This window comes from Meleagris gallopavo, chromosome 20 (genome assembly GCF_905368555.1).
Source record: "Meleagris gallopavo chromosome 20, MGAL_WU_HG_1.1, whole genome shotgun sequence".
Taxonomy (NCBI): domain Eukaryota; kingdom Metazoa; phylum Chordata; class Aves; order Galliformes; family Phasianidae; genus Meleagris; species Meleagris gallopavo.
In genome coordinates this window covers 5,610,726-5,635,266 of record NC_139423.1, presented here as the reverse complement: position 1 = coordinate 5,635,266, position 24,541 = coordinate 5,610,726, and the positions used below count along the sequence as shown (strand labels likewise).

At 62.4% G+C, this 24,541-nt stretch overlaps 2 protein-coding genes across 10 annotated transcripts; both read left to right on the top strand.

Moving 5' to 3' along the window:
- The first annotated feature begins 637 nt into the window (after positions 1-637).
- LOC100550511 (alpha-N-acetylgalactosaminide alpha-2,6-sialyltransferase 2-like) lies at positions 638-4,843 on the top strand. Of its 2 annotated transcripts, none has more exons than XM_003211504.5 (9): positions 638-1,059; positions 1,365-1,560; positions 1,671-1,836; positions 1,967-2,132; positions 2,206-2,344; positions 2,432-2,535; positions 2,616-2,699; positions 2,780-2,879; positions 3,076-4,843. In XM_003211504.5, the coding sequence occupies exons 1-9, from the start codon at positions 902-904 to the stop codon at positions 3,253-3,255; spliced, it is 1,293 nt and encodes a 430-aa protein (XP_003211552.3). In that variant the 5' UTR covers positions 638-901; the 3' UTR covers positions 3,256-4,843. The 2 variants fall into 2 exon arrangements, with proteins under 2 accessions (XP_003211552.3, XP_010719605.2); XM_010721303.4 differs by having other exon boundaries at positions 639-1,059; positions 1,425-1,560.
- A 684-nt stretch (positions 4,844-5,527) lies between these two features.
- Positions 5,528-24,502, top strand: AATK (apoptosis associated tyrosine kinase). 8 transcript variants are annotated; one of them, XR_014887366.1, is made up of 15 exons: positions 5,528-5,727; positions 14,347-14,480; positions 15,180-15,321; positions 16,227-16,306; positions 16,499-16,617; positions 17,008-17,095; positions 17,239-17,372; positions 18,036-18,120; positions 18,606-18,727; positions 18,829-18,978; positions 19,072-22,093; positions 22,185-22,341; positions 22,426-22,647; positions 22,778-23,011; positions 24,445-24,502. XR_014887366.1 is itself a non-coding variant. In XM_085239811.1 (14 exons), exons 1-14 carry the CDS (start codon positions 5,640-5,642, stop codon positions 22,804-22,806), a joined length of 4,521 nt encoding a protein of 1,506 aa, XP_085095937.1. In that variant the 5' UTR covers positions 5,528-5,639; the 3' UTR covers positions 22,807-24,502. The 8 variants fall into 8 exon arrangements, 6 of the variants coding, with proteins under 6 accessions (XP_085095937.1, XP_085095936.1, XP_085095941.1 ...); XR_014887365.1 differs by having other exon boundaries at positions 23,698-24,502; XM_085239811.1 differs by having other exon boundaries at positions 15,231-15,321; positions 22,778-24,502.
- The last annotated feature ends 39 nt before the right edge of the window (positions 24,503-24,541 follow it).

Genomic DNA, 24,541 nt, shown 5'->3' with positions numbered 1-24,541 from the left:
CACACAAGCAGTTGATTGTGCACCTGTCCCCCTTTCTCTCTCTCTCTCTCCCTTTTTGGCACTGTGCTAAGAACATCCACCTTCCGTGTTACCCCAGTCTGTGGTGCAGTGATACCATGGTGGAGCGTGGGGTGATGCTGCCCATACAGCCCAGCAGAAAACCCCATGTGGGACCTGCACTGGGATGGCTGCTGGATGGCAAAACCCCACAGCGATGACAAGGGACGCCTCTGTTGCCTGCTTCCCCCAAAGACTAAGTGATTCATAACCAGAAATCTGCATTGCATGTGCAATTACTGTGCCGTGTGCTGACAGTCAGAGTTCAGCCTGATCCAGGTAACGGGATTCTAAAGCTGTGCCAACGGTTAGTTCTGTGTCACTAAGCTGTGCTAATAGCTGGCAATTCCGTGTCGCTGTAAGAAGTGCAGGTAGCAGTGAGCTGCACCGCCAAGCTCTGCACGTGGCCATAGCGTAGCTGTAAGCACAGCCCTGCAGCCCGGCCCTGAGGGTCCCTGTGTCCATCCCTGCAGTGCTGGGTGGCAGCCCCCCAGAAAACACGCGCCCACCTGGGGCAACGACTTGGTGTGAGCTCTGCTTTTACCGTTCTTGCTTTTCTAACAACCGCTTCCTGAGTTTCATTTCCTCGTTTCCCCCCTTTTGTGCAGCTTCCGCCCGCCATGCATCTGCACCGCACCCTGAGCTGTGCTCTGTCCCACCCGCACTGCGCTGCCGGGGGCTGGACGCTGGCTGTCCCCTCTCCAGCTGAACTTTGTCACACGGGCACAGCGGCCACGGAGTCCCACGGCCGACGGGAGGAAGGCAGAGGCGAGGACAGGAGCGCTTCCCACCTTGAGCCCCGCACCAAGGCTGAGGCTCCCATCCCTCCCTGCGAGCATCCACCATGAGAAGACCCCCAGGAGGCCGCTGCTGGCCCCCAGCCCCGACGCTATGCTCGGGACGCTGTGCCCGCAGCACCGGGCTGCTCCTCACCCTGCTCGCCCTGCTGCTGCTGTTCCTGCTGCCGCCCGCACAGCGCAGCCTGCAGCTCCAGCTCTCCAGGTATGGTGGGGCAGTGGGGTGGGAACGGTGTGGCCCCCTGGCCGTGGTGTTGGTTTTGCTCCAGAGCCATTTTGCACTGGGGAATGATTAATCCTGAACCCGCCTGTGCCTGCCCTCTCTTCGGGTTCTGTGCTCGGTGCAGCTCCTGGCCCTGGCCTGGGGCCCAAAGGGGTGGCTCCGAGCCCAGCTCCTGCTTTCTGTTTTGTGGGGTGGGGATGGCACCGCAGTGCCCAGATGGGTGCGGGCAGAGCCACAGCAGCACCGCCTGCGCCTGTCCTGAGCCTCCTCTGCACCTTCTGTCGTAGAGCTGGGGATAAGGATAGGACGCCCCTGCGTCCCTCCTGGCCTCCTCTCTCCTCCCGCAGGACTCCTGTCCACCACAGAGCCACAACCACAGCAGCCCCGCAGTGGGCGACACAGGCAGCACGGCCGTCCCCTGTCCCCAGCGTGCCACCAGACCTCGGGGACACGTATGGGCAGGATGAGACCTACAGCAGCTCGGTATAGCAGTGCCACGGGGCTGGGGCAGGGACACAGAGGTATCGTGTCCCCCGGTGCAGGACACCACGAAGGTGCCATGGCACGCAGTCACTCGTCCCCTGTGCTTCCAGGGCTGTCCCAACAGCATCAGGAAGAGAATTGGGGCCACCGAGTTTGGGGCCACTTTCTTGCCCACCATCCCAGTGCTGCAGTGGGCACGGCACGTGCAAGAAGATGAGTACCAGCGGCTGCACCGATACGGGGGGGCTCACGGCTGGAAGGACATCCGCTGGGATGGTGCGTGCGGGTGGGGGCACGGCAGGTCCCTGTGCACCGGGAGGGGGGATGGTGGAAAACAGCACCGTCTCTTGGAGCGGGAGGAGAGAGTGCTGAATGGGAGACCCCCCCCCCCTTGTGCCACCCGCAGTGCTGAAGTCATCTCTGTCCCTCCTCAACGCCTCGAGCAGCGCTCTGCTCTTTGACATCCGCCCGCTGGCCGCAAGTTGCATCCGCTGTGCCGTGGTGGGCAATGGGGGCATCCTCCACGGCTCCGGCATGGGCCCCACCATTGATGCTCATGACTACGTGTTCAGGTGAGGGCATAGGGCACGGCCGGGGTGCAGCTGTGGGGGAACCACTACCACCTCCCCGTGTGTCTCTTTGCAGGGTGAATGGGGCCATCACGGAGGGCTTTGAGCACGATGTTGGCAGCAGGACGTCCTTCTATGTCTTCTCCACCAACACCATGGTGAACGCACTGCACAGCTATGCTGCCGATGGCTTCCGGCATCCGCCCCAAACACCGGTGGGGGACAGTGGGGCACGGGGACAGGGGAGCTGTGGGCACAGCACCGTTGTCATCTCCTGATTATTGGTGCGTCCTCTGCTGCAGGAAACTTGCTACGTCTTCCTCCCAGACCATGACCGTGACTACCTGCTGCTGCGGGCGGCCCTGAGCCAGCAGCGTGTGGACAGCGGTCGGGATGAGGGGGTCCAGTAAGTGGTCATGTAGGGGGGGGACACAAGCACATCCCTGTGCCCCACAGCTCCCAGCAGCTGCCCACACCTTCCCACAGCCCCCAGGAGTTCTTCGGGGAGGACCTGCAGGTGGGGAAATTTAGGATGCTGCACCCGGATTTCATCCGCTACCTCAGGAACCGGTAAGAAGCCCCCAAGTGGGGAGTTTCCCTCTCCCACCCTACTGCTGGAGGTCTCTCAGGCTCCTGTTTGCTCCCCACAGATTCCTCCGTTCCCACATCTTGGCCACCCCACACTGGCAGCTGTACCGGCCCTCCACCGGCGCTGTGATGCTGCTGACCGCCATCCACACTTGTGACCAGGTGGGCACCCCGTGTCCACAGCTCTGCCCTGGGTGCAGCACAGCTCCTGCAGCCCTCCGCCCTGCCCAGCAGCGCTGCTGCCTTCCACTTGGCATCCACACACCCCCTCTGCCACAGCAACTGCTTGTAGATCCGCTCCCATAGCACTGCCCCATCCCCTGTGCCAGGGCATTGAGCTCAGCCCTGTGTCTTGCAGGTTAGTGCCTTTGGGTTCATGACACCGGGCTACCGGGCGTACTCAGACCACTACTTCGACCGTGGGCACAAGGAGGTGCAGTTCTTCATCAACCATGACCTGAGGATGGAGATGCAGCTGTGGCAGCGACTGCAGCGCAGCAGGATCCTGTGGCTCTACACCGGCTCGGAGGGGACGTGATGCCATCAGGGTGCAGGGCTGGGTGTGCTGCTGGGACCTGTGAGTGAGGAGCTGGGCTGGGACTCGAGCAGAGTTTGTGATGAGTTTTGCCAGGCCCTGCACAGCTCTGCTGTGGGGTAAAATTAATGAATCACGTGAAACTGAGTGTAGGAGAAATAGGAGTTGAACCTGTCCCTGCCTGGGGAATGGGAGTGGTGAAGCACCCAGGGAAAATCTAGTGCTGTGACTCCATTGGGGGCTGCTGTGTGTGCAAGGGGCTCATGGGTGAGTCCTTAATGTGGATGTATAGTGGCATCTCCTGCTGGGGCTGCCTCCTGCCCACCTGGGGGGCTCTGCAATACCTCTACCCTGGGGAGGCATTTGTAGCATCTTCTGTTTGTTGCCATAGCCCTGCGGTGGCAGCCCCTGTCCACGTCCCCCATTCTGTGGCTAGGAGGGCCCCTCCGGTGCCCTTCATGCCCACCACTCCTGATGCCCTCCTGGGGGCTCTGCCCCCATCCCTGTCTCTCCCCAGCATCACAGAGCTTTTTCTAGGCCAGTGCCCAGTTCAGGCATGAATAAACCAGCGGCGTTGCATAACTGGGGCTGCAGATTTAAGCTGGATGGCTGCCCGAGCCCTGCTGCTGCACGGCACCCAGGGTCCCCAGGCCCAAGGCAACTGCCTGCCTGCATGCCACAACCCTGCCCCATCCCTGCAGGCAGATGGAGCAGAGCAGCGCAGCAGTCACTCACCGGCTGTGCCAAGCTCCCCAATTAAGGAGCCTTCCTCCCGCCGTGGATTAGCCAGGATCAGTGGAGCCCGAGAGCGGGCCGAGCTGCTCGGTGGGAAGGAGGTCAGGAGGGCCGGGTGCTTTTGGCAGTCGCTGTGCAGAGATTGTAGCTCAAGCTGGTGTCTGCCCAGCAGGGATTAGCTGCGGCCCCAGACAAAGTGGCCGGGTGGCTGGAGGGGACAATCCCAGTTCCCATCCCATGCCGGGCACCCAACACGACGCATGGGTTATTTCAACCCCATCCACTCACCAAAGCCACCCCACAGCGGGAAGACTCCATCAGGATGGGCTGTGGGTGCCTGCTGCAAGCTGCCCGCCCACCCATGGGTACGTTCTGCCTTGCGGTGACTCAGCTGTGCCAGCTCAGCAGCACACAGAGTAGGGCCATGGGAACAGCCCCACAAGGCCACCACCTCCCCATGGCACCCACTGCCCTCTGTCACCTCCCCACCCCACAACATCCCCATCCCTGGAGCCCAAAGCTCCATCCCAGCAGGGTGCACAGGAGACATGTGGGTGTCCCCAGGCTGCGCTGAGCCAGAGCATTGGGACATGGCCTGCACATGGTTGGGGGCGGTGGGGGGGCCATGGGTGTGCTCGTAGTGGAGGGCAGCAGTAGCGTGAAGGAGCGAGCTGGTTCCCGATGATGGAGGAATGTTTATTCCCTGTGAAGTCTGCAGTTTTTCCAGCCCTGTATCTATTTGCGGCAACGTGACATGTGCAGCGTGGTGTTCTTTGCAAGCTTGAAGTCTTGTAAAAAATTAATTGTTGTATGCAAAATTTGGCTTTAAATTTTAAAACCGTCAGTGAACCCTGTACTGATGGCTGTGCGTGCTGCTCCCCAAAGAGTGCAGACCCAAAGGGAGATCTGTCGTGGGTCCCTGCACCCAGCTGCCTCCTGGGGGGCTGCTGACTGGGTGTCCCTGCAGGGCTGCAGGGATGGTGTGGTGCACCCACGTTTTGGGGGTGCAGCCTCACGTGCGGGGGCTGTGGCGTTGAGCTCACGAGGCTGAGCTGTGCTGTGCTTATAATCCCAGCCCGAAGGGTCCCCCACTGAGTGGGATACGTGGGATGCTGCTCCCCTGCCAGGGGTTGGGGTCTCGGGTCCTGGTGGTGATGATGGGACAGGTGGAATGGGGCATATAGGGGCAGAGTGTCCCCTGTCCCGGCCCACGTTATCACATCACCCCCCATCCCATCCCATCCCATCCCATCCCATCCCATCCCATCCCATCCCATCCCATCCCATCCCATCCCCGCAGACGGTATAGCACTATCATAGCTCCGCGGGGCCGACGTTGCCTTTATCGACCGCGGGGTGGGGGCTGCCCCGTGGGGGCTTCCTTTCCGAGGACGGGGTGGGGGTATCTCCCGTCGGGGCCGCGCGGGGGCGGCGGAGGCGCGATCCCAGCGCTGCGGACCGGGGGCCGCCACCTGCTGCCCCCTCCTCTCTCCTCCCCTCCCCTCCCCTCCCCATCCCGCTCGGCGGCGGCGCGGCCCCTCCCCGGGGCACGGGGCGCGGGGCCGCGGCGGCCGCCATGGAGGAGGAGCCGCCGCCGCCGTGCCCAGCGCGGGGCCAGCGGCAGCCGGCGGCCGTGAGGCTCCCGCCGCACCATGGGCCGCCTCGCCGCCGCCGCCGCCGCTGCCATGTCGGCCGCCTTCCTCAGCCCCAGCCTCGCCTTCAGCTCCCACTTCGATCCCGGTGAGTGCCGCAGCCCCTCGGGCCCGAAGGCACCGGGAGCCGCGCTTCGCCCCGCACCGCCCCGCATCGCCGCAGCCTCTCCGCATCCTCCGGCGAGCGGCCCCGCTTTTCCCTTCCCACTCCCCCGACCCCTCGTAGCGGTCCCCGCATCCCTTCACGGCCAACCCCCCAAGCCCCCTCCCCCTTCGCCCCCGGTTCTCCGTTCCCTCTGCAGCTCCGTCCTCGCAGCCCCGCACCGCCTCTCTGCGGGTTCGGAGCCGTTCCGGTGCGGGGAACGGAGCTCGAACGCGGCTCCGCGCCTCCAAATGTCACCGTGCGCTGCGGGAGCCGCTCCGCATCGGGCGCCGTTTTGTCCCCCACTGAGGAATCGCGGAACCGCGCCGCCTCCGGGGGCATTTGTTTGTCTGATTGAAAAATAATGTCGGCAGAAGCGGTGAGAATGGAGCGGAAAGGGGGGCGTGGGGGGACGCTGCCCGGGGCCGCCGCAGCGGAGCGGAGCCGGGGGTACCGGAGGCGTGCGGGGCTGCCGTTATGTAAGCGCGGCGGCACGGTTTCGGTTGCGCCGCATCTGCAGGAAGCGGCCGCGCACGGGCGCGGAGCGGCGTTGGCTTTTGTGTGGGTTTTTGGGGCCGTTTGCAGCGCGTTCCAGCTGGATGGGGATGGGGGGGGGGCCGGCAGGTCTGGCCTCGGCGTGGGCTGCGTGTGCCATGGGGATGGCACGCGTGTGTGTGTGTGTGTGTGTATGGCACACGCGTCCCCGGGAGCTGATGGTGGGGTCGGTGCGGTGACCCACGGCAGAGCATCCTTGCGGGGTGGCAGCGCGTTGGCACGGTCCCTTTGTCACTGAAGAGGGGGAAGCGCTGCCCTGGCGGGACGCGGTCGCTGCGTGGCTCTGGATGTCACTGTCACATCGCGTGTCCCTTCTCCTCTGTGGCGGTGACATCGCTCCGTTTGCTGGAGCCGGCTCTGGAGGGGCTGTAAATGCGAACCGGCCGGGATTTACCCACACGGAGCTGTTGGTTCGCAGCCTGCTCGGTATTGATCCGCATTAGGAAGGAAACCTCTTTATTTGCATCTTAAATGCGGCAGCGCTGGGAATGGAGACGTGTTTACCACTCTCAGCCTTCGGTATAATTTCTCTCCGGGTTTTCGCCGAGCGCCCAATTTGCCATGCTAATCCCGTCAACCTGGGGATTTGCGGGGCACGGTTGCTTTCAGCATCCTTCTGCAGGAAGGTTTTCCGTCGCTGCCGATCGCCATGCTGCCGTGCTCCCCAATCCGGGCTCTGCTGCCGCTGACACCCACGGTTACTGTCAGGGAAAGAAATTAGAGGGGGGAAAATGTATTCTCTGTTTCACGGGCTTGTTGATCCCGTACGGTTGGCAGCACCGTCTGCGCGGCACCTCCCGCGCCAGCCCCATTTCCCTGCTGTTTGCCGGAGACACGGAGCAGGGGGAACCGCAGGGACGGCGTGGGGACAGCGGTGACACTGGGGGTGGAGGAGCCGTCCTCTGCTCCACGCACAGCTTGTGTTTTCGGTGAGGTTGGTGGCCCTTCTGTGAGATGTGCTCATGCCAGGCTGTGCTGGGGGGAGAGCTGCTGCCATCGTGTTCCTGCGGAGGTGGCTCGGGGTGGGGGGGGATCCTCTCTTCTCCGGGTTTCCAGGCCTGAGGGTGCTCATGGCTGGAGCCAGGCTGCCCTGTGAGGAAGGACATCTCTGCAGCCCCACTGCCTCCAAGGCCTCGCTGTGTCCCACTGCACAGTTGTTGGCTTTAGGGCCAGTGGTGCTCACAGCCCCGATGATGTGAGGCTGTGTCCCCTCTGGCTGGGGTCGGGGTCAGTGCTGCCCTGGCTCCCAGCCTGGGTTTCCCCATCTCAGCCTGCGGAGCACATTTTGAAATCGTGAGAAATGTCCTCTCTTCCCTTACCCATATTTCTCCTTCCCTTTTTCTTTTTGAGCAGCACAGTGATGGTTTTTGAACGATGGAGATGCTGCAGGCAGCAGGGCTTTGCTTGGCACGTTGGGGGCAGCAGGGTGCTGCTGTGGGGCTGCAGTTTTGGGCGGCAGTGGGACTGAGCTCAGGGTGCTCCGTGCCACCTGGTGCTGCCCATGCCATCGCTGTCCCTTGGCCGTGTCTCGGTGCCACCTGCATGGCCGTTCCTGGGAGCTGGCCATGGGGCAGTGATGGGACCTCTACACAGCACCGTGGTTGTGGGTCCAGCTGGCACTGCTGCGTCTCCCTGCCCCAATCCCTGTGCCACAAGTGCCCTGCATTGCTGGGCAGTGCTGGTGGGGGTTGGTGTGGAGAACAGCGGCACAGGGACAGGAACCCCAGAGCTCACGAGGGGTGAGGGCAGCAGGGTGGGCGCAAAGGCCAGATTTGGAGCAGGGAGCGGGGAACATGGAATGGAGGTGGCTGCAGTGGGGGAAGCGTAACACCCGGCAGCGCGTGGGAAGCTGCATCGCTCACACCTCACCGCACAGATCCTACAAGGAGCTGCCGGCGCATGGAAGGTGTCAGCACGGGGCCCGTCTGTCTGTCCAGGCATGGAGGTGGGGGTCCCACGGGGGTGCTGTGAGGGCTGGGGGGCTCACAGCTGGGCTGCTGCTGGCGATGGCATTGGCGCAGCTCTGCAGTGCAGCAGGGCAGCTGGGCCCCGCTGCAGGAGGATGGGATCGGCACCAGCATCGCTCCCCTGGGGGGGCCCGCCTGCTCCCCCCTTCTCTCCTCCTTCTTTCTCTTTGCTCCCCCCTCTCCGTGCACACGAGTCATTGCGTTTTGGATGGCGATACGGATCCCTGTCAAAGCCAATTAGGAGAAATTAATATGCCAGGGTTGAAAGGGCTCAGATCTCTCGGGAGAGGCGGGGTGGTGACTCACGGGCTCCCTGCCCAGTTCTGCCCTCCCGCCCGTGGGATGCGGGGTGCCCCACACCTCCTATCCTGGCACTGGAGGCAATGCTGGTATCTGCACTGTACTCTGGAGAGCAGTGCCATGGACGTCCCATGGGCACAGTACTGTGCCCAGCCAGGAGCTGCCCACTGCTGGGGTCCTCCCTGTCCCATGGGCTGTTGGAGCACAGGCTGTCATCTCCCAGTGTTTCTCAGTTGGAAATCCCCACTTAATTGGATTCCTCCTGCAGTGGGTGGCAGTGGGCACTGGGTGATGCTCATCCCATGATGTTACTCCATGCAGCTCCAGCAGCATTCTACAAGCCCAGGAGCCATGGCCATAAGGTGGGGTTCCCAGCCATGCACCATCCCATCTCTGCACTCTGGGGAGAGCGTGGGGGCTGAGCACCAGGAAAGGATAGGAGCTGGACCCTGAATCAGGCTGGGCTCCCCTGTGGGTGAGAAACCCCATTGGGAGCCAGGGGGTTGCTCCTGGGATCCTGCCCATGGTCAGACGATGTTGGTCCCACCTCCTGGGCCTGTGATTGGTATAAATGGTTGCCTTAAAGGCTTGAGCAGCCTCTGTGAAGCCCACGCCAGGCCCCTTCCCCACTGGAAGTTGGGACCACGAGGGCTTTGTCCCAAAGGGCAGTCCCAAGGAGGGGATGGGCTGCGGGCATGGGATGCTGGGGCTGGCTGAGAGGACGGGGCCGTGCTGGGCAGTGCAGGGAGGGGTTGGCCACTGGAGGAAGCAGCAGCAGGTTCAGGATTTCCTGCAAGCGACTGTCCCTGGGACGAGGGGAGCGAGCGGCGGTGGCTGGAGGCCCTGTTTCCCGTCTCTTCTCCTCTAGCTGTGCCATTGCTGCTGACTCCAATGCCACCACTGTTGTTTTAATGCTGGAGCGAAGGGAAGCTCTGGCGTGGCACGCGCTGTAAGTGGGGCAGCTCTCTGCAGGATGCAGCATGGCTGGGCTGTTGGGGGGCATGGGAGACTCTGGGGTGTGGGGGTGGGTGCTCGCCAAGGGTGGGCTGCACACCCCTGGTCAGTGCCAGGCAATCCTCCTGCTCGAAGCACCCCTGATGCCACCACGCTGCGGTGCAGGGCAGAGCGAGACACAGCGCTGCCGCCTGGGGGGTGACGTCCCTCGGGAGGGCTGTGGTGATGCGTTCAGGGCAGCAGCTTCAGGAAGTCCCCGAGGTCTGAAAGGGTGGGTGCGAGATGGGGGTGTTGCGCACTTGGGGATGGATGGACAGCCCCAGTGCCGGCACCATAACAGCTTCCTAAAATCCTCTTCCCACCAATTCTCAGGGTCTCTTCCCCTCTGCTTGCCTTGTCCAGCCTGGCATGGGGCTGTTCAGAGCCTGTGCAAAGGGACTGTGGTGGGTCAGCTCTCTGAAATTGGGGCAAGCAAAGGGGAGCTCCCAAGGCCGGGCGCACCGCAGCAATGGAGCTTTAGGGCAGTTGCAGAGAGCAGCAGGAAGGGGATGGGCAGGGACCCTCCTGTTTGCCACAGCTGTCAGCATCCTGGGACATCAGGGCTGCCCGGTGCGGCGCTGGTTTGAGATGTGTGGGGCTGTGGGGCTGTGCTCGGTGCTCGCCTCTCTCACCGCTTGTTTTCGGAGCCGAGGCTTCTTGTTTCATAACGTCGCTGAACGTTTCTGATAAAAATAGGCTGCCCCCCTCCACGCGGCTTCTCTCCCGCCGTTACGTAAATGTTGCTTCACTGACTGCTGGGAGCCTGGTTCTGGCCGTGCCCGTGGTGCTGTGCTCACGGTGCTGTGCTCGCGGTGCTGTGCTCGCGGTGCTGTGCCGGCGGTGCTGCGCTCACGGTGCTGAGTGACGAGGGTTAGTGTGCACGGTGGTGATGAGTTGATGGTTGGGTTTGGTGATCTTGGTGTTTTCCAACCTTACTGGTTCTGCGGTGCCATGGCCACGGTGCTGTGCCCATGATGCTGTGCCTATAGTGCCCACGGTTCCATGCCTATGGTGCCATGTTCAAGGTGCTGTGTCCATTGTGCCCATGGTGCCGTGTTCACGGTGCGGTGTCCGAGGTGCTGTGCCCCATAGTTTCCATGGTGTTGTGCTCGCAGTGCCCGTGGTGCCATGCTCATGGTGCCTTGTCCAAGGCGCCGTGCCCATGGTGCTGTGTTCATGGTGCTGAGCCCATAGTTTCCATGGTGCTGTGCCCGTACTGCCATGTCCATGGTGCCGTGCCTATGGTTCTCATGGTGCCATGCCCATGGCACTGTGCCCATAGCACTGGCCGTAGCGCCATGCCCTGAAGGCTGCAGCATCCCTCCCTCCCAGCACAGGGCACCAGTCCATGCTCTCCTCCCTGGGAGCCACACAGGCACCAATTCACCGCCCCATGCTGCACTCTGTTGCTGGGATTTGGCTCCAGCCGTGGCTGTGGGTTTGCTGTGATGGCACTGCGTGTCCCTGCTGGTGTGGGATGGAGGGAGGCTTCAGACCCAATTTAAGCACCAACCAAGAGAATGCAATTTGAATAATGAATTTAACCTTGCTTTGCATGCTTTTTTTTTTAAAATATATTATTCTCTCAGGAAAGGAAAGGGAAAGTTGTCCATGTCTGGCTGCTCCCTACCCACCATCCTGCCTGCAGCAGGAGGGCTGTGCTGGAGGAACTTGGCTTTTTGTTTCTCACCAGGCTGATGTTCAGTGTGTGCACAGTGCTGCACTTATTACAGCCCACGTTTTCATTCCACCACGTTACAAAATGACGGGTGATCTTTTTTTTTTTTCTTCTTCTTCTTTTTTTTTATTTTAATTTTCCATCTAATTATTGTTATTATTTTTTACCGCAAATTCATCCCGATGAAACCCGAACTAAGAGGCGAGAATCAATCCTTTCAGAATACTTCTGTGTCGGTTAAATTAGCCCACGCTAAAAGACATGCAGGGAGAGCAGATGAACGAGCCATGCACTGCGTTGGAAATGAACCCTTCTATGGCACCTGATGGGCTCTGTGCAGTGCTGCTGGGTGATGCTGGCAGTGCCTCAGTTTCCCTCTGGAGTTGTGTGGAGCAGCCTCGTGTTTTCGTGTTAAATGGCAGCGGATGGTTTCTTGCTGCCTGGCTGCGTATGGGTGAGCAGCGCGCTCATCCTTTGAGGTGTAAAATTGCTTTCCTGGAAGCTGCCCATGGATTCAGGCCCTTCATCTTGCTGGGGATTTATAATGTTACAAGGACTGTGCTCGCTCTGGGAGAGCGGCTGAGAGTGCTGAGCCTGCGGTGGGATGCTGTGCTGGGTCCTGTGTGAGTGCACCCTGCCCCAATCCTGTCCCAGGTGTTTGCTCTACCCAAACACGGCCTGCATGCTGCCCAAACCCACACCCAGCTCTGAACCCTGCACCAGGCACCCTTCCCAAACCCAGCCCTGCGCCCTGCCCAAACCAAACCCCTGCACCCTGCCCGAACCCACACCCAGCCCTACACCGTGCCCAGACCCAGCTTTGCATCATGTCCAGACTCAGCCCTACACTGTGCCCAAACCCCAGCTTTGTATCGTGCCCAAACCCAACCCTGTGTCCTCCCTGAGCCTGTCCTCTCCCGGCTGGCCTCCCATTGCCATCCTCACGGGGGGCAGTGACGGAGGATGGGAGCGCTCCCTGCTTTGTCCCATTCCTCTGCACATAGCTGCATAGGGACCCCAGGTCAACTGGGGGTCTGGGCACAGTGAGACACCCTCCATCCTGCAGGGAGAAGACCTGTGATCCTGCACCCACCAGATTCATGGGTGTAAGGTGGGGAAACTGAGGCACAGTTGGGCAGGTTGCAGAAGGACCTGCAGCAAAGGGCTCGGGGGTGGGCTCGGGTGTGTGACCAAGCAAGTGGGCAGGACCCTGCTCCTGCCGACCCATTTGGCCATGCGGAGCCCTGCGGGGAGCCCCGGGCTCTCCCCTTCCGCACACGTCAGCCCCACTCCTTGCCCGTTGCCGCCGGGCAGAGCGAGCGGCGGCCGTGGCACATCCCAGCGGCGGGCGATGGCTGGAGGAGCGGCTGCAGGCACTCAGCAAACGTGAGTCAGCAAAGGAGCCGGGAAGGGCTGAGCCCATCCCTCGCTGCAGGGCTGTGGGGTTGTAGCCTTTCCCGGGTGCCTTTTAGGAAAAGGATTTTAGGGAGTGCATCCCCGAGCTGGGTGAGCAATGCAACAGGATGTGGATGTGGGGTGTGGGCAGCGTGGACCCCACTGTGCTCAGCATCTCTGCGCTCTCTGCTTTACCATTCTGATCTCGTTTGCAGGGTCAGGTGCCACCCTGGGGCTCTACTGAATCGCACCCCTGCCCCCCAGCATGGGGATGGAGCACAGTGTTGCCTGGCTTGCAGGCAGTGCTGGAGCATCGTTGCTCCCCCGGCTCCGGGACTGGTGCAGCAGCTCCTGCCGGGGGATGCACCAAGCTGGCCGTGCTCAGTGTGACCCCGTGGTGAGAGCAGTTTGTTGTGGGGGAAGCACTGCGGAGCTGCTGGGGGGGTCCAACGATGGTGGCTGGGGCGGGTTCACGGTGATGCCAAAAGAGCTGCATGGGGTTCCAGGCCCTCAAAGGGTGGTGACACCCCTCCTTGTACCAGCGGTGGTGCAGCTGGGGAAACTGAGGCAGAACACGTTGTTTTGGAAATGAGTTCATCCAGAAAGCTCCATTTCCTGCACCGCGGCCTTAGGCGGCTCAGCTGACAGTCCCTGCTGGAACGGCTTCTGTCGCCGCGCTCTGCTCCCGTCGGCATTCAAAAGGCTCTTTTCAGTGAGTCATTTTCTCTCTTGCTGTCCCACTATCCAAGGAAAATGGTGACATTCGCTGTACAAAGTGTGTTCACCATGGAAACCGGCTGCAAGCAGCAAGAATGCCACCCCCAGCTCCTCCCCGGTTCGGCTGCGCATCGCTGAGCCTCAGAAGATGGCTCTGGAGCTGCTGCGCCAGCAGCGGCCGCGTTCCGTGCGGTGCGGAGCCTGAGGTGCTCCGTGCCCCCGAGCGGGGATCCCCAGCCCTCCTGTCCTTCAGGTGCCCTCCTCAAGGACACGCCAGCGCGGGGGCAGAGCTGACACCTCGGTGGCCGGCGTGGCATCGCACACTGGCACCTGGGGTGGGAGAGGTTTGGGGTTGGTGATGGCGCAGCCCCCATGGTGTGTCCGCACGCGTGGTGCGTGGCAGTGGTGCTGGGCTGGATTTTGGGAAAGAGACGCACGGGTGATGGCACTGTGCCCCAATCTCTCGGTGCAATGGGGAAGGCACGGTGCGGCAGCTCTGGGTGCAGCTCTGTGCTGTGGATGGGTGCGTGGGGGCTCACGGTGAGGCGGGGGTCTCTGTGCCGCCGCCCCATCTCGTGGCAGCACTGTGGCATTCCTGCTTCCTTGCGCCACAAAGTGCCGGTTATTTGGGGAGGCTCTGGGCAGAATAGTAATGTGGTAGCTGCTGCCTGTGGTGGGGGCTCGCAGTGAGGGGGTGGGGTGCAGGATGGCTCCGTGGGGCGGTGGGCGAGGGGATGTGGGATGGAGATGCGTGTTGCCCTGCTGGCAGCATCCCTGTCTCTGAGTCCGGTGGGATGTGGGGTGAGATTTGGGGATACGTTGTGCCTGGTAGTGACAGCACAGTGGGGGCACAGCAGTGGTGGTACCATGTGAGCAAAATCCCTGCGTGCAACCCCCTGGCAGCACCCCCCAGCACAGCCCTATCTGCTCCCCTTACCCTGCACCCCTATGTCCCCGCAGACGGCACCCCCCTTAGCGAGCTTTCCTGGTCCTCCTCGCTGGCTGTCGTGGCCGTTTCCTTCTCCGGGCTCTTCACCTTCATCTTCCTCATGTTGGCCTGCCTGTGCTGCAAGAAGGGAGATATCGGCTTCAAGGTGAGGGCCGGGCACCCAGCGTGGGCAGGGGGCTGCAGCTCCCACTGGGGTCTCCCGGTGCCGTGTCACTGCATAGGATGCGCCTGCTGCTCAGTGCACTCTCTCTTGGGTGAGGGCTCAGCCCTACGCATCGCCCCGGGCCAGGCCACGGCATGGTTAAGGGCCGCGGCGGTCCCACCCGCACGCCCCCGGGGTGGGAGGCACCCTGACCTCACAGGCACAGAATGTGCCGAGAAACAGTTTTCCCTAATTGCTGGGATTTTTGTGGAGGCTCGCGGCGCCCGCGGCGGGGAGGGGTCAGGCAGAGGGGACACGCCGGATCGTTGTATAACCGTCCCACACCGGAGCACCTCGAGCAGGGGAACAATGAGCCCCCTCGTGCCCCCGCGGCAGCTATATAGGGCCGTGCAGTTGCAGCCCGGCGCTGGCGGTGCCCGCGGGGTCGCGGCGCGCAGCACCATGAGCGGCGGCTGCGCCGGGGCAGCACCATGCTCACCATCACCTACCTGCTCGCCCAGGCGGCTTTCAGGAGCCGGGGGCTGGTGGGGCATCAGTGCCAGGTATGGGGCTGGGGGCACCGCCCGGGGGGGTGGGTGATGCGCTATGGGGTGCGGGGCAGGCTGCAGGGAGCCCGCAGGGTCAGTTGTCTCTGCTCCGTGTGTGTCCCCCTGCCGTGCGCTCCCCTCCGCCCCGGCCCAGGAGTTTGAGAACGCCGAGGGGGACGACTACGTGACGGAGTTCTCGGCCCAGGGCTCGCCCGCCCCGCAGCATGGCCCCGAGGTGTACGTCCTGCCCCTCACCGAGGTCTCGCTGCCCATGGCCAAGCAGCCGGGGCGCTCAGGTAAGCTGCCTGGGGGAGGGGGTGGGAGGCACTGGGCATTGTGGGACCCCGTGGGACCACGGGGCAGAGGTGGAGTAGGGCCAGAAGGGGTGATCATAGCCCTGTGCCAGGCGTAGCTAAAGCAACTTGCAAAGGGGCAACAGGAGGCTGAGGTCCCTCGAGCAGTGCTGTCCCTCTGCACAAGGATGGTTTGTCCCCCTGCGTGGCACCAAGGGTGCAGTGTGCATCCCTCTGGCGTGTGCTGGGACATAGAATCATTGAGGTTGGAAGAGAGAGCATTAAGATCAACCATCAGCCCATCCCCACCGTGCCCACTGAACCATCCTGTAGGGTGTTCTTTCCCATGGCACCCACCAGCCCCAGCCCTGCGTAAACAAGGCAGTGAGTGGGAGAGGAATCTGGGGGGGGGCCGCTGTGCCACAGCCCCCTTGCTCCCATTGTTGCTCTCCCCAGCTCAGAGAATAGCAGCAGTGTGGCAGGGCTGGGGCGGTGTGACGCAGCCCAACAATGGCTCCATTGCTGCACCCCTTGGCATGGGTGCACGAGGGGCAGGACCTGTGCTGGGAGGGGGCCGGGACTATGGCTAAATGCCAGAGCTCCAGTTCGGCTCCATTCCGCTCTCTCCATCCCTGGGGAGGAGAAGGGGCAGAGAGCAGCTCCCCTCCACCTTATTTGGGGACACCCCATGTCCCCACACCGGCACGGCCACACCAGGATGCTTGGTGGGAAGGATGTGGGGTGCCTGGGGATGGCCCCCCCACTGCTGACAGAGCATCCCAGGACAGTGTGGGGTGGCACAGCAGGAAGGACCCCAGGGCTCGGCTGGAATCGGCGGGTAACTCGGGTGGGTTGGGGGTACGGGTGGGCACATGAGCGCACAGGCAGCTGGATGTGCTCTGTTACAGTGCAGCTCCTCAAGTCTGCAGACCTTGGGAGGCAGAGCCTGCTGTACCTGAAGGAGATTGGGCATGGATGGTTTGGCAAGGTGAGCATGGAGCATCAGGGTGTTGGGTGTTGGGATACTGGGGTGGAGTGCGTGCAGGATCTGGTCCCTGTGGGGCTGCTTCAGCACTTGTGCCTCATTGGGATGTGGGTTGCAGGGGTCACTGTGTCTCCCTCTGGGAGCAAGGTGCGGTGAGGATGGATAGATGGGGATGTGCCTGTCTCTTGCCCGCAGGTGTTCCTGGGGGAGGTGAACTCGGGCATCAGCAGCACGCAGGTGGTGGTGAAGGAGCTGAAGGCCAGTGCCAGTGTGCAGGACCAGATGCAATTCCTGGAGGAAGCACAGCCTTACAGGTAGAGCCAGGGGTGTTCCTGAGCTGGGACAATCTGCTGGGATGGGGGGGTGCTTTTGGATGGAGCCTGTCCCCAGGCTGTGGGCTGTCCCCTCTGTGCCGTGTTTGGCTGAGCTCTCTGGGCCGCAGCACAGCTCTGTCCTGGGGCTTGCTGGCTGCAGGATTCTGCTGGTGTCTGGCCCTGCCTCCAGTGAAGTCATGAGTATGGGGGGGAACACTGAACTGCTCCATGCCCCATGAGAGCTGAACAAATGCCCTTTTGTGGTGTGCACTGGGGTGCTGGGACGTGCTGGTACCCACTCACAGCCGCTCCTGGCTGCCCTCGCACTGTGGAGGAGGGACCAGGGATGCTCCCCCCGTGGTGCCAGCGTCCCCTTGCTCTGCCCCGCAGGGCCCTCCAGCACACCAACCTGCTGCAATGCCTGGCCCAGTGCGCCGAGGTCACCCCCTACCTGCTGGTGATGGAATTCTGCCCACTGGTGAGTGCCATAGCCCTATAAGCTGAGGCTGTAGGTTGCCATGGGGTGGCACATGGCACCGCTGTGCCATGCCTAGCGCATTTTGGACCTGGGATCCGCTGGGTGCGGGAGGAGTCTGTGGTGACAGTGGCACCATCCTGCAGGGTGACCTGAAGGGATACCTGCGGAGCTGCCGGGGGGCTGACTCCATGGCCCCAGACCCTCTCACTCTGCAGAGGATGGCATGCGAGGTGGCCTGCGGCGTGCTGCACCTGCACAGGAACAACTACATCCACAGGTAGGGCTGGAGGTGGCAGCGGGGGAGGGAGTGGGCTGAGCAACCCCTAGGCTGTGCCCGTCCCACCTTGCTCCTCCTGCCCAACAATATCCTGGTGCTGAGTGAGTTGCACACAGAGACTCCAGCATCAGTGATTTTGTTGAGGAAGGGGAGTGCTGCATCGGGGCCGCCGGACTTTCCCAGCCCAAACTGGGCTGCTTGGGAGCATTGCAGTAGGGGGAAGTGGGGACTGGCAGTGCAGGAGAGGGGTTTCCCATGGGCATCCCGCCATTGGTGCACCCAGGGTCTCCCCACATTCATCTACACTGTCCTGATGTGCATCCCATCTGTGTGCACCCTTCTGGGGCTATGGGAGCCCAGCCATGCCTGGCTGCATGGGTAGGAAGTGCCAGGGCTCACGTTGCTGGGGAAACCTGCTTTCCGCTTGGCTCAGCGCTTGACGGATGGATGGACGGACAGAGGCGCAGCTGGAACGCTGTGCAAGAATTCCTGCTGTGCATTGGGTGGTTGGTGATTGGCACGCCCAGCATTCTGCTGCCGCACAACCCTCCTGCTCCCAGCACTGGCAGCAGTGCTGCTGGAGGTGCCCGAGTGCGGTCCTCGGGCCCTGGGTGCCCTGTGCCCCCTGTGGGGGTGGTGACAGCACTGGGATTTGCTTGGCAGTGACCTGGCCCTGCGGAACTGCCTACTCACAGCCGACCTGACCGTCAAGATTGGGGACTACGGGCTCTCACACTGCAAGTACAAAGTAAGGCTGGTTAGGGTGAGGAGGGGGGCCCCCACAGTACTGAGTCTGGGGGAGCTCAGGGATGTGCTGTGCACACGTGTGGCTCTGTCTGTAACTCTCTGTGCACACACCCCCCCGAACACCACCCTGTACCTTTCCCTTCCCTTCCCTTCCCTTCCCTTCCCTTCCCTTCCCTTCCCTTCCCTTCCCTTCCTTCCCTTCCCTTCCCTTCCTTCCCTTCCCTTCCTTCCCTTCCCTTCCCTTCCCTTCCCTTCCCTTCCCTTCCCTTCCCTTCCCTTCCCTTCCCTTCCCTGCAGGCTTTGCTGGGGCATTGAGTGGGTACTGGGAGGAGGTGTGAGCCTGGAGGAACAGCACAATGGGGCTGGGGATGTGGGGTGGCAGTGCAGTGGGGCTGGGGACAGTGGTGGCAGCGGGCGGTGGTGTGCCCTGTCCTTTATGTGTCGTTTTGACGTTCTCTTCTCGTACTGACCCTGCATACTTGGCAGGACGACTACTTTGTGACGGCCGACCAGCTGTGGGTGCCGCTGCGCTGGATTGCACCCGAGCTCATCGACGAGGTGCACGGCAACCTGCTCATCGTGGACCAGACCAAAGCCAGCAACGTCTGGTGAGCAGGGCGGGGGGCACGATGGGTGTGTGGTGTCTGGATGCCGGCCGGTGGCAGGCTGGGGGTCTCTCTGTGCCCCTAGCATCGCGCCGTTCCTGCAGGTCACTGGGTGTCACCATCTGGGAGCTGTTCGAGCTGGGCAGCCAGCCCTACGACCACTACTCCGACCGGCAGGTGCTTGCCTACGCCATCAAGGAGCAGCAGCTGAAGCTGCCCAAGCCTCAGCTGAAGCTGTCGCTGGCAGAGCGCTGGTGAGGAGCTCTCCCTGTTCCCGTGGGGGTGCGCGGCCATGGCTCTGGCATGGGAGCGGGCACGGTGCTGAGCCCTGCTCCTTATTGCTGCAGGTATGAAGTGATGCAGTTCTGCTGGCTGCAGCCCGAGCAGCGCCCGACAGCCGAGGAGGTGCATCTGCTGCTCTCCTACCTCTGCGCCAAGGGTGCGACGGAGGCAGAGGAGGAGTTCGAGAAGCGCTGGAACTCCATGAAGCCCAACGGCAGCGCCAGCGGCAGCCACCACGGCACCGAGCTCTCCTCCTTCCCTCTGCTGGAGCACTTCTCGGCCGACGGCTTCCCCTCAGACGGGGACGACATCCTCACCGTGATGGAGACCAGCCACGGCCTCAACTTTGAGTACAAGTGGGAGCACACCAAGACCGACCACTTCCAAGCACCCCTGGGCTCCCTCAGCCCCAGCAGCGCCGCACGTTACCATGAACTCTATTACCCAGCAGCATCTGCGGGGCACCTGAGCCTGGGGGTCTCACCGTCCTGCTATGAGTGCAAGCAGCAGGGCTGCCCCAGCCTGCCGCCACCCAGCATGGTGCCCATCCTGGGCGCACACAGCCCCTCGCTAGGCAGTGAATACTACATCCGCATCGAGGGCCCGGCTGAGGGCAGTGCTGAGATGGACTACGCCATGTGCTCCTACAGCCCCGAGGGTGAGCGTGGCTCCACGTCCTGCTGGAGAACCCAGGGCGCGCGGGATGACTCGGACAGCAGCCCCGCTGCATCGCTGAGCATGGAGCCGCTGCTGGGCCATGCACCGGCAGGTGAGGGCTCGTGGGAGTGCGCCGAGTACTATCCCTATGCAGGGCAGGAGCAGCATGGCTATGTGCCATCCCCCGGCCCCGAGCGGTTCCTGCTGGACGAGGAGCATGCTGAGCCTAGTGACAAGGACTGGCCCATGCCCGGCTTCCAGCACAGTGTCTTCGCCGACCCACTGGGCGTCTCGCCCTCATTGAACTGTGCCTACAGCCCCCAGCGCTACAGGCAGCCTCCAGCACAGGGTGAAACCCATCCGGACTGCATGGCGCTGGAGCTGGGCGATGACAGCCCTCCTGGGGCTCCCATCCCAGCAGCCCCTCAGCAGCAACCCTGGGCCTCCAACAGCTCCTCCAACAACAACATTGGCAGTGGCAGCCCGGCCACCCGCGAGCCCGCCGACAGCTGGTGCTACCGCCGCATGATCACCTTCCGTGGGCTGATGGCCAAGCCACTGGGCACTGTGCCACCGCGCACCCAGCCCCAGCTCGGGGGGTCCCCGCCGGGCATAGATTTCCGCCGCCCACGGCAGGAGCAGCCCCAGCCCCCCGGCTCCTCCCAGTGCCGCTCGCCCTCCCCGCAGAGCCAGGCCTGGCAGAGCCGTGACTCATCAGCCTCCGGCCGCTCGCAGGCAGCAGCGCTGGCTGGCGGCCCCGACGCGGCCCTGGAAGCCGGAGCGCAGCCGTGCCCACAGGATGCCCACCCGGCCGAGGGCATGGAGCGGAGCAGCCCTCCTTGCAGCCCTGTGCTCCACGGCACAGCTGGGACAGGTCCTGGGGAGGCCACCCTTATGGCCGGCATCGCGGTGCCAAGCCCCGCTCCCACCAGGGAGCCTGGCGTAGACGGTGCCCAGTCTGCGCTGGAGGGCCCTGAGACATTGATGTCTGCAGAGGCGGCTGCCGAGAGCAGCACGTGCCCCACCAGTGACGCGGAACGCACCCCAGACAAAACCTTCTCCAGCAGCAGCTTCCCTGGTGGCGATGATGGCAGCGATGAGGACACGGCAGAGCTGACTTCAGGAGTCTTCACCGACTTCTCCGGGGATTACGTGGAGCGGGCAGACATGGCGCCGGCATTCAAGTCCTTGCAGAAGCAGGTGGGGACACCGGACTCCCTGGAGTCGCTGGACATCCCCTCTACTGCCAGTTCCTGCGAGGTGTTCAGCCCCACCGCCTTCACGTCTGCCGGGCAGCCCAAGGCTGTGGACAGCGGCTACGACACAGAGAACAATGAGTCTCCTGAGTTCGTCCTCAAGGAGCCCCACGAGCCCCGTGAGCCCGAGGCCTTTGGCCAGATAGGGAAGCCACCCCTGGGGCTGCCGGGAGGGGACGGGGACAACCCGGCCCCCGAAACGCGGCTCTCAGCATCCTTCAGTACTGAGCTGCATGGCCTCTCCGAGAAGAACCCCTACCGTGACTCTGCCTACTTCTCCGACTACGACACCGAGGCTGAGCGAGGCCCCAAGGATGAGGAGGACAGCGATGGCTCTGAGACCCCGGAGGCAGAGAAGGAGGGACCCCAGCCCCACACGCAGGACATGGCACAAGCCCCCGAGTTGGGGGAGGATGCACTGCACCCCCCTGGAGCACCTGGCAGTCCCCTAGCAGCCCCCAGCACAGTGCTGGCAACCAAAGCACTGGACGTGGGGGTCTCTGTGGGGGACTGGCAGGGAGCAGAGACTGGTTGTCCCACTGTGCAGGAGCATGGCACTGAATTCCCAGCACGAAGCACTTCCCCGTGCCCCGATGGTGATGTGCTGGGAGACTCTGTGCCAACCAAGACTTTCTCCTTGTCCCCAGTGCCAGACAGTGAGGAGCCAGTGCCGGGCGAAGGGACCCATGAGGCTGAGAGCATCCCTGGACTGGGTGAACATGTGGCTGGGGGTGAACAGACTATGCCTCCTGTGCCAGGGCTTGGGGCAGCGGGGCTGCCCCCAGAGGGCACCAGGTTGGGCATCACGCCTGGAGGGGATGCGCCCGGGGGTCCCAGCACGCTGCCATCAGGGAATGAGTCACCGATGGGTATCTCCTTGCTCCCATCCACCTCTGAGCGCCGAGAGGAGCCCGAGGAGGAGGAGGAGGACACGGAGGACAGTGATGAGTCGGACGAGGAGCTGCGCTGCTACAACATCCAGGAGCAGAGCGAGGAGAGCGAGGAGGAGCCGGCCGCCGTCCCCATTGTGGTGGCTGAGAGCCACAGTGGCAGGAACCTGCGCAGCCTGCTCAAGATGCCCAGCCTGCTCTCCGAGGCCTTCTGTGAGGACCTGGAGCGCAAGAAGAAGGCCGTGTCCTTCTATGACGATGTCACCATCTACCTCTTTGACCAGGTGAGCGGCCCCAGCAAGGCAAGGTGGGCACGCAGTGGTGGGCACGGTCTCCGATAATGGCATTATCCCCCACGGTGTCTCCTTTGTGCAGGAAAGCCCCACACGGGAGCTGGGCGAGCAGAGCTTCCCAGATGTCCCTGAGCCCTTGGCGCAGCCCCCAGCCAGCAGCAGCCCCACCAGCCCTACCAGCCCCACGGAGAGGCTGAGCGCATCAGATGACTCCTCGGATGGCAATGCCTCAGAAGAGAGTAAGGGGGCTGCGGGGTCAGGGAGTGGCAGTGGGCTGACGCTAATGACGGGCTCAGCGCCCAGCCCTTCACTCTGTGTTGCAGGTGGAGGCTTTGAGTGGGACGATGACTTTCCGCTCATGCCGGTGAAGCCATCCCTGATGTCCTCTCTGACACCGGCAGAGCCTGACCCAGCCGTGCCCACGCTGGTGCCGACCCCAAAACAGGTGCTGCCCCTCCAGTTCTCCCGCTTCACAGTCTCTCCTGCCCCGGTGTCCCGGTTCTCCATCACCCACGTCTCCGACTCAGACATGGACTCCGTAGGAGGTGAGACCTCAACCGGACCCCCCTGCCCCTCTAGCACAGCTCTGTCCCAGTGTCCCCACAGCACCATCACCCCCAGGTGATTTTGTTCCTCCTGGTCCCCTCCTCACACCACCTCTCTGCTCACTTCCAGGCAGCAGCGAAGACGGTGACCGGGAATGAGCCAGAGTGCACCTCACCTGCCTGCGTCCTCAGCACGGTACTGGCACTGGCACCGATACTGGCACTGGCACTGGCACTGGCCAGCGACTGCAGAGGACAGGGGCAGCCAGAGCCTGGTGTGGCTCCAGGCACCGTGCTCCGTTTTTTAGGCAGATGTGGTTGGAAGGAATTTGGGTGCTGCTGGCTGGAGCCGGGCACAGCCCAGGTGTGTGCCAGCGGTGCGTGTGCGAGTGGATGGCTGCGTGTGTATAAATAGACATATATATATATATAGACATATATATATATATAAAATTATAGCATTTAAAGGGTAGTGCCCTGACCTTGCTAACATTTGCTCAGTCCCCCCTCATTGATGCCCCCCCACCCCACATTGGCTTTCTCCCCATGTGTGCTCCCCGAGGCGGTCTTTGTCCCCACCTGCACCTTGATGCCCCCCCGTGTTCCCCCATCCAAGGCTGGCAAAGCCTTTCAGCTGCTGGGGGGACTTGGAGGGGGGGCTGCCCCCTGCTTTTAGCCAGGCCCTTTGGGGAGCAGTCCCAGCCCTGCAGGGAACCCCGAAGGTTGGGGGCTTCCCCACCTCCCTGAGGCTTTTTGGGGGGGAAGGGGGCTGACCTGAATATTTTTGTATTTAAAGAAAAAAACAACCACACACACACACACAAAAAACCCTAAAAAAAAATCCCCACAAAACCAAAACTCGCTGTTGACAGAACTCACGTTGCCGCGGTTTTAAGTTATTGTTGCCAAAGAGATGTAAAGAGTTCGTGGAGGCATTCGGGGGGGCTGGGGATGGGGGTGTCGTGGTTTGTTTGTTATTTTTTCTGTTGTTGTTGTTTGTTTGTTTTTTTTTAAATTCATTTAAGGCTTAGGATAATTGTGCAATTCCAGCTCCCAGGAGGCTGTGGGACTAAGCGGAGCCTATGGGAACCTTGAGATCAGGGCTGTGTCCTTGGGGGCTGATAGACCAAACCCTGAGGTGAGGAATGCCCCCCACCCACCACCACAGCCCCGTGTCCTGCAGCCCGGGCTGGCTCCCGGGGGGGCCGGGGCACACGCACACACACGCACACAAGTGTACAGCCATGGGGCTGCATGCCCTTGGGATGGGGCTGTTGCTGGAGGATGTGGGGATGTTTTTTGGCTCCCGTTGCCCACCCATCCAGCCTGCAGCTGGGCCGTGGCTGTTGTAGAAAGCTGTTGGAGGGATGCCACCCCCTTAAAGGGAACAAGTGGTTCCCCCAGCCTCAGCCCCAAAAACCAGGGCGGGGGGGTGGGGGGGGCTGTGCCTCCCCACTGCGCACCCCACACCCTTCCTGACATACAGAGCCCAATTCCTGCTTGATCGAAGTGTATGATTTCAGCTCCCACCCCCACCACAGGTGTTTTGCATTGCAGCGGGGCCCCCTGACCCCCATCCCTACAGGGGCTGCTGGAGCCCCCCAGCCCAGGGTTTGGTCTATGGCAGAGGCAGCCGCCTCTGGAGGGCAGCACGAGAGCACAGCTGCGTCCGCCAGATATGATGGTTTTTTTGTTGTTGTTTTTTTTTTTTTAATAGAAGAGCTCCTCTGACATTGTATATTTTATCGATACGGGTCATTACTGCTGTATTTTTTATCAGTGCTGATTTCCATACAGCTCCCAGCATGTGTGTCAGACATCATCGGGCCGATAATAAAGTTTTTAAAATATCGTACTCCGTTTCCTGCCCACATCATTCCCTGGCACAGCCGTG

Coding starts and splice junctions, on each gene's coding strand:
- LOC100550511 (XM_003211504.5), top strand. CDS start 902: ATGAGAAGACCCCCAGGAGGCCGCTGCTGGCCCCCAGCCCCGACGCTA. Junction 1,561..1,670: donor ATGAGACCTACAGCAGCTCG/GTATAGCAGTGC, acceptor CTGTGCTTCCAG/GGCTGTCCCAACAGCATCAG. Junction 1,837..1,966: donor GAAGGACATCCGCTGGGATG/GTGCGTGCGGGT, acceptor TGCCACCCGCAG/TGCTGAAGTCATCTCTGTCC.
- AATK (XM_085239810.1), top strand. CDS start 5,640: ATGGGCCGCCTCGCCGCCGCCGCCGCCGCTGCCATGTCGGCCGCCTTC. Junction 22,094..22,184: donor CCATCTACCTCTTTGACCAG/GTGAGCGGCCCC, acceptor TCCTTTGTGCAG/GAAAGCCCCACACGGGAGCT. Junction 22,342..22,425: donor TGGCAATGCCTCAGAAGAGA/GTAAGGGGGCTG, acceptor TCTGTGTTGCAG/GTGGAGGCTTTGAGTGGGAC.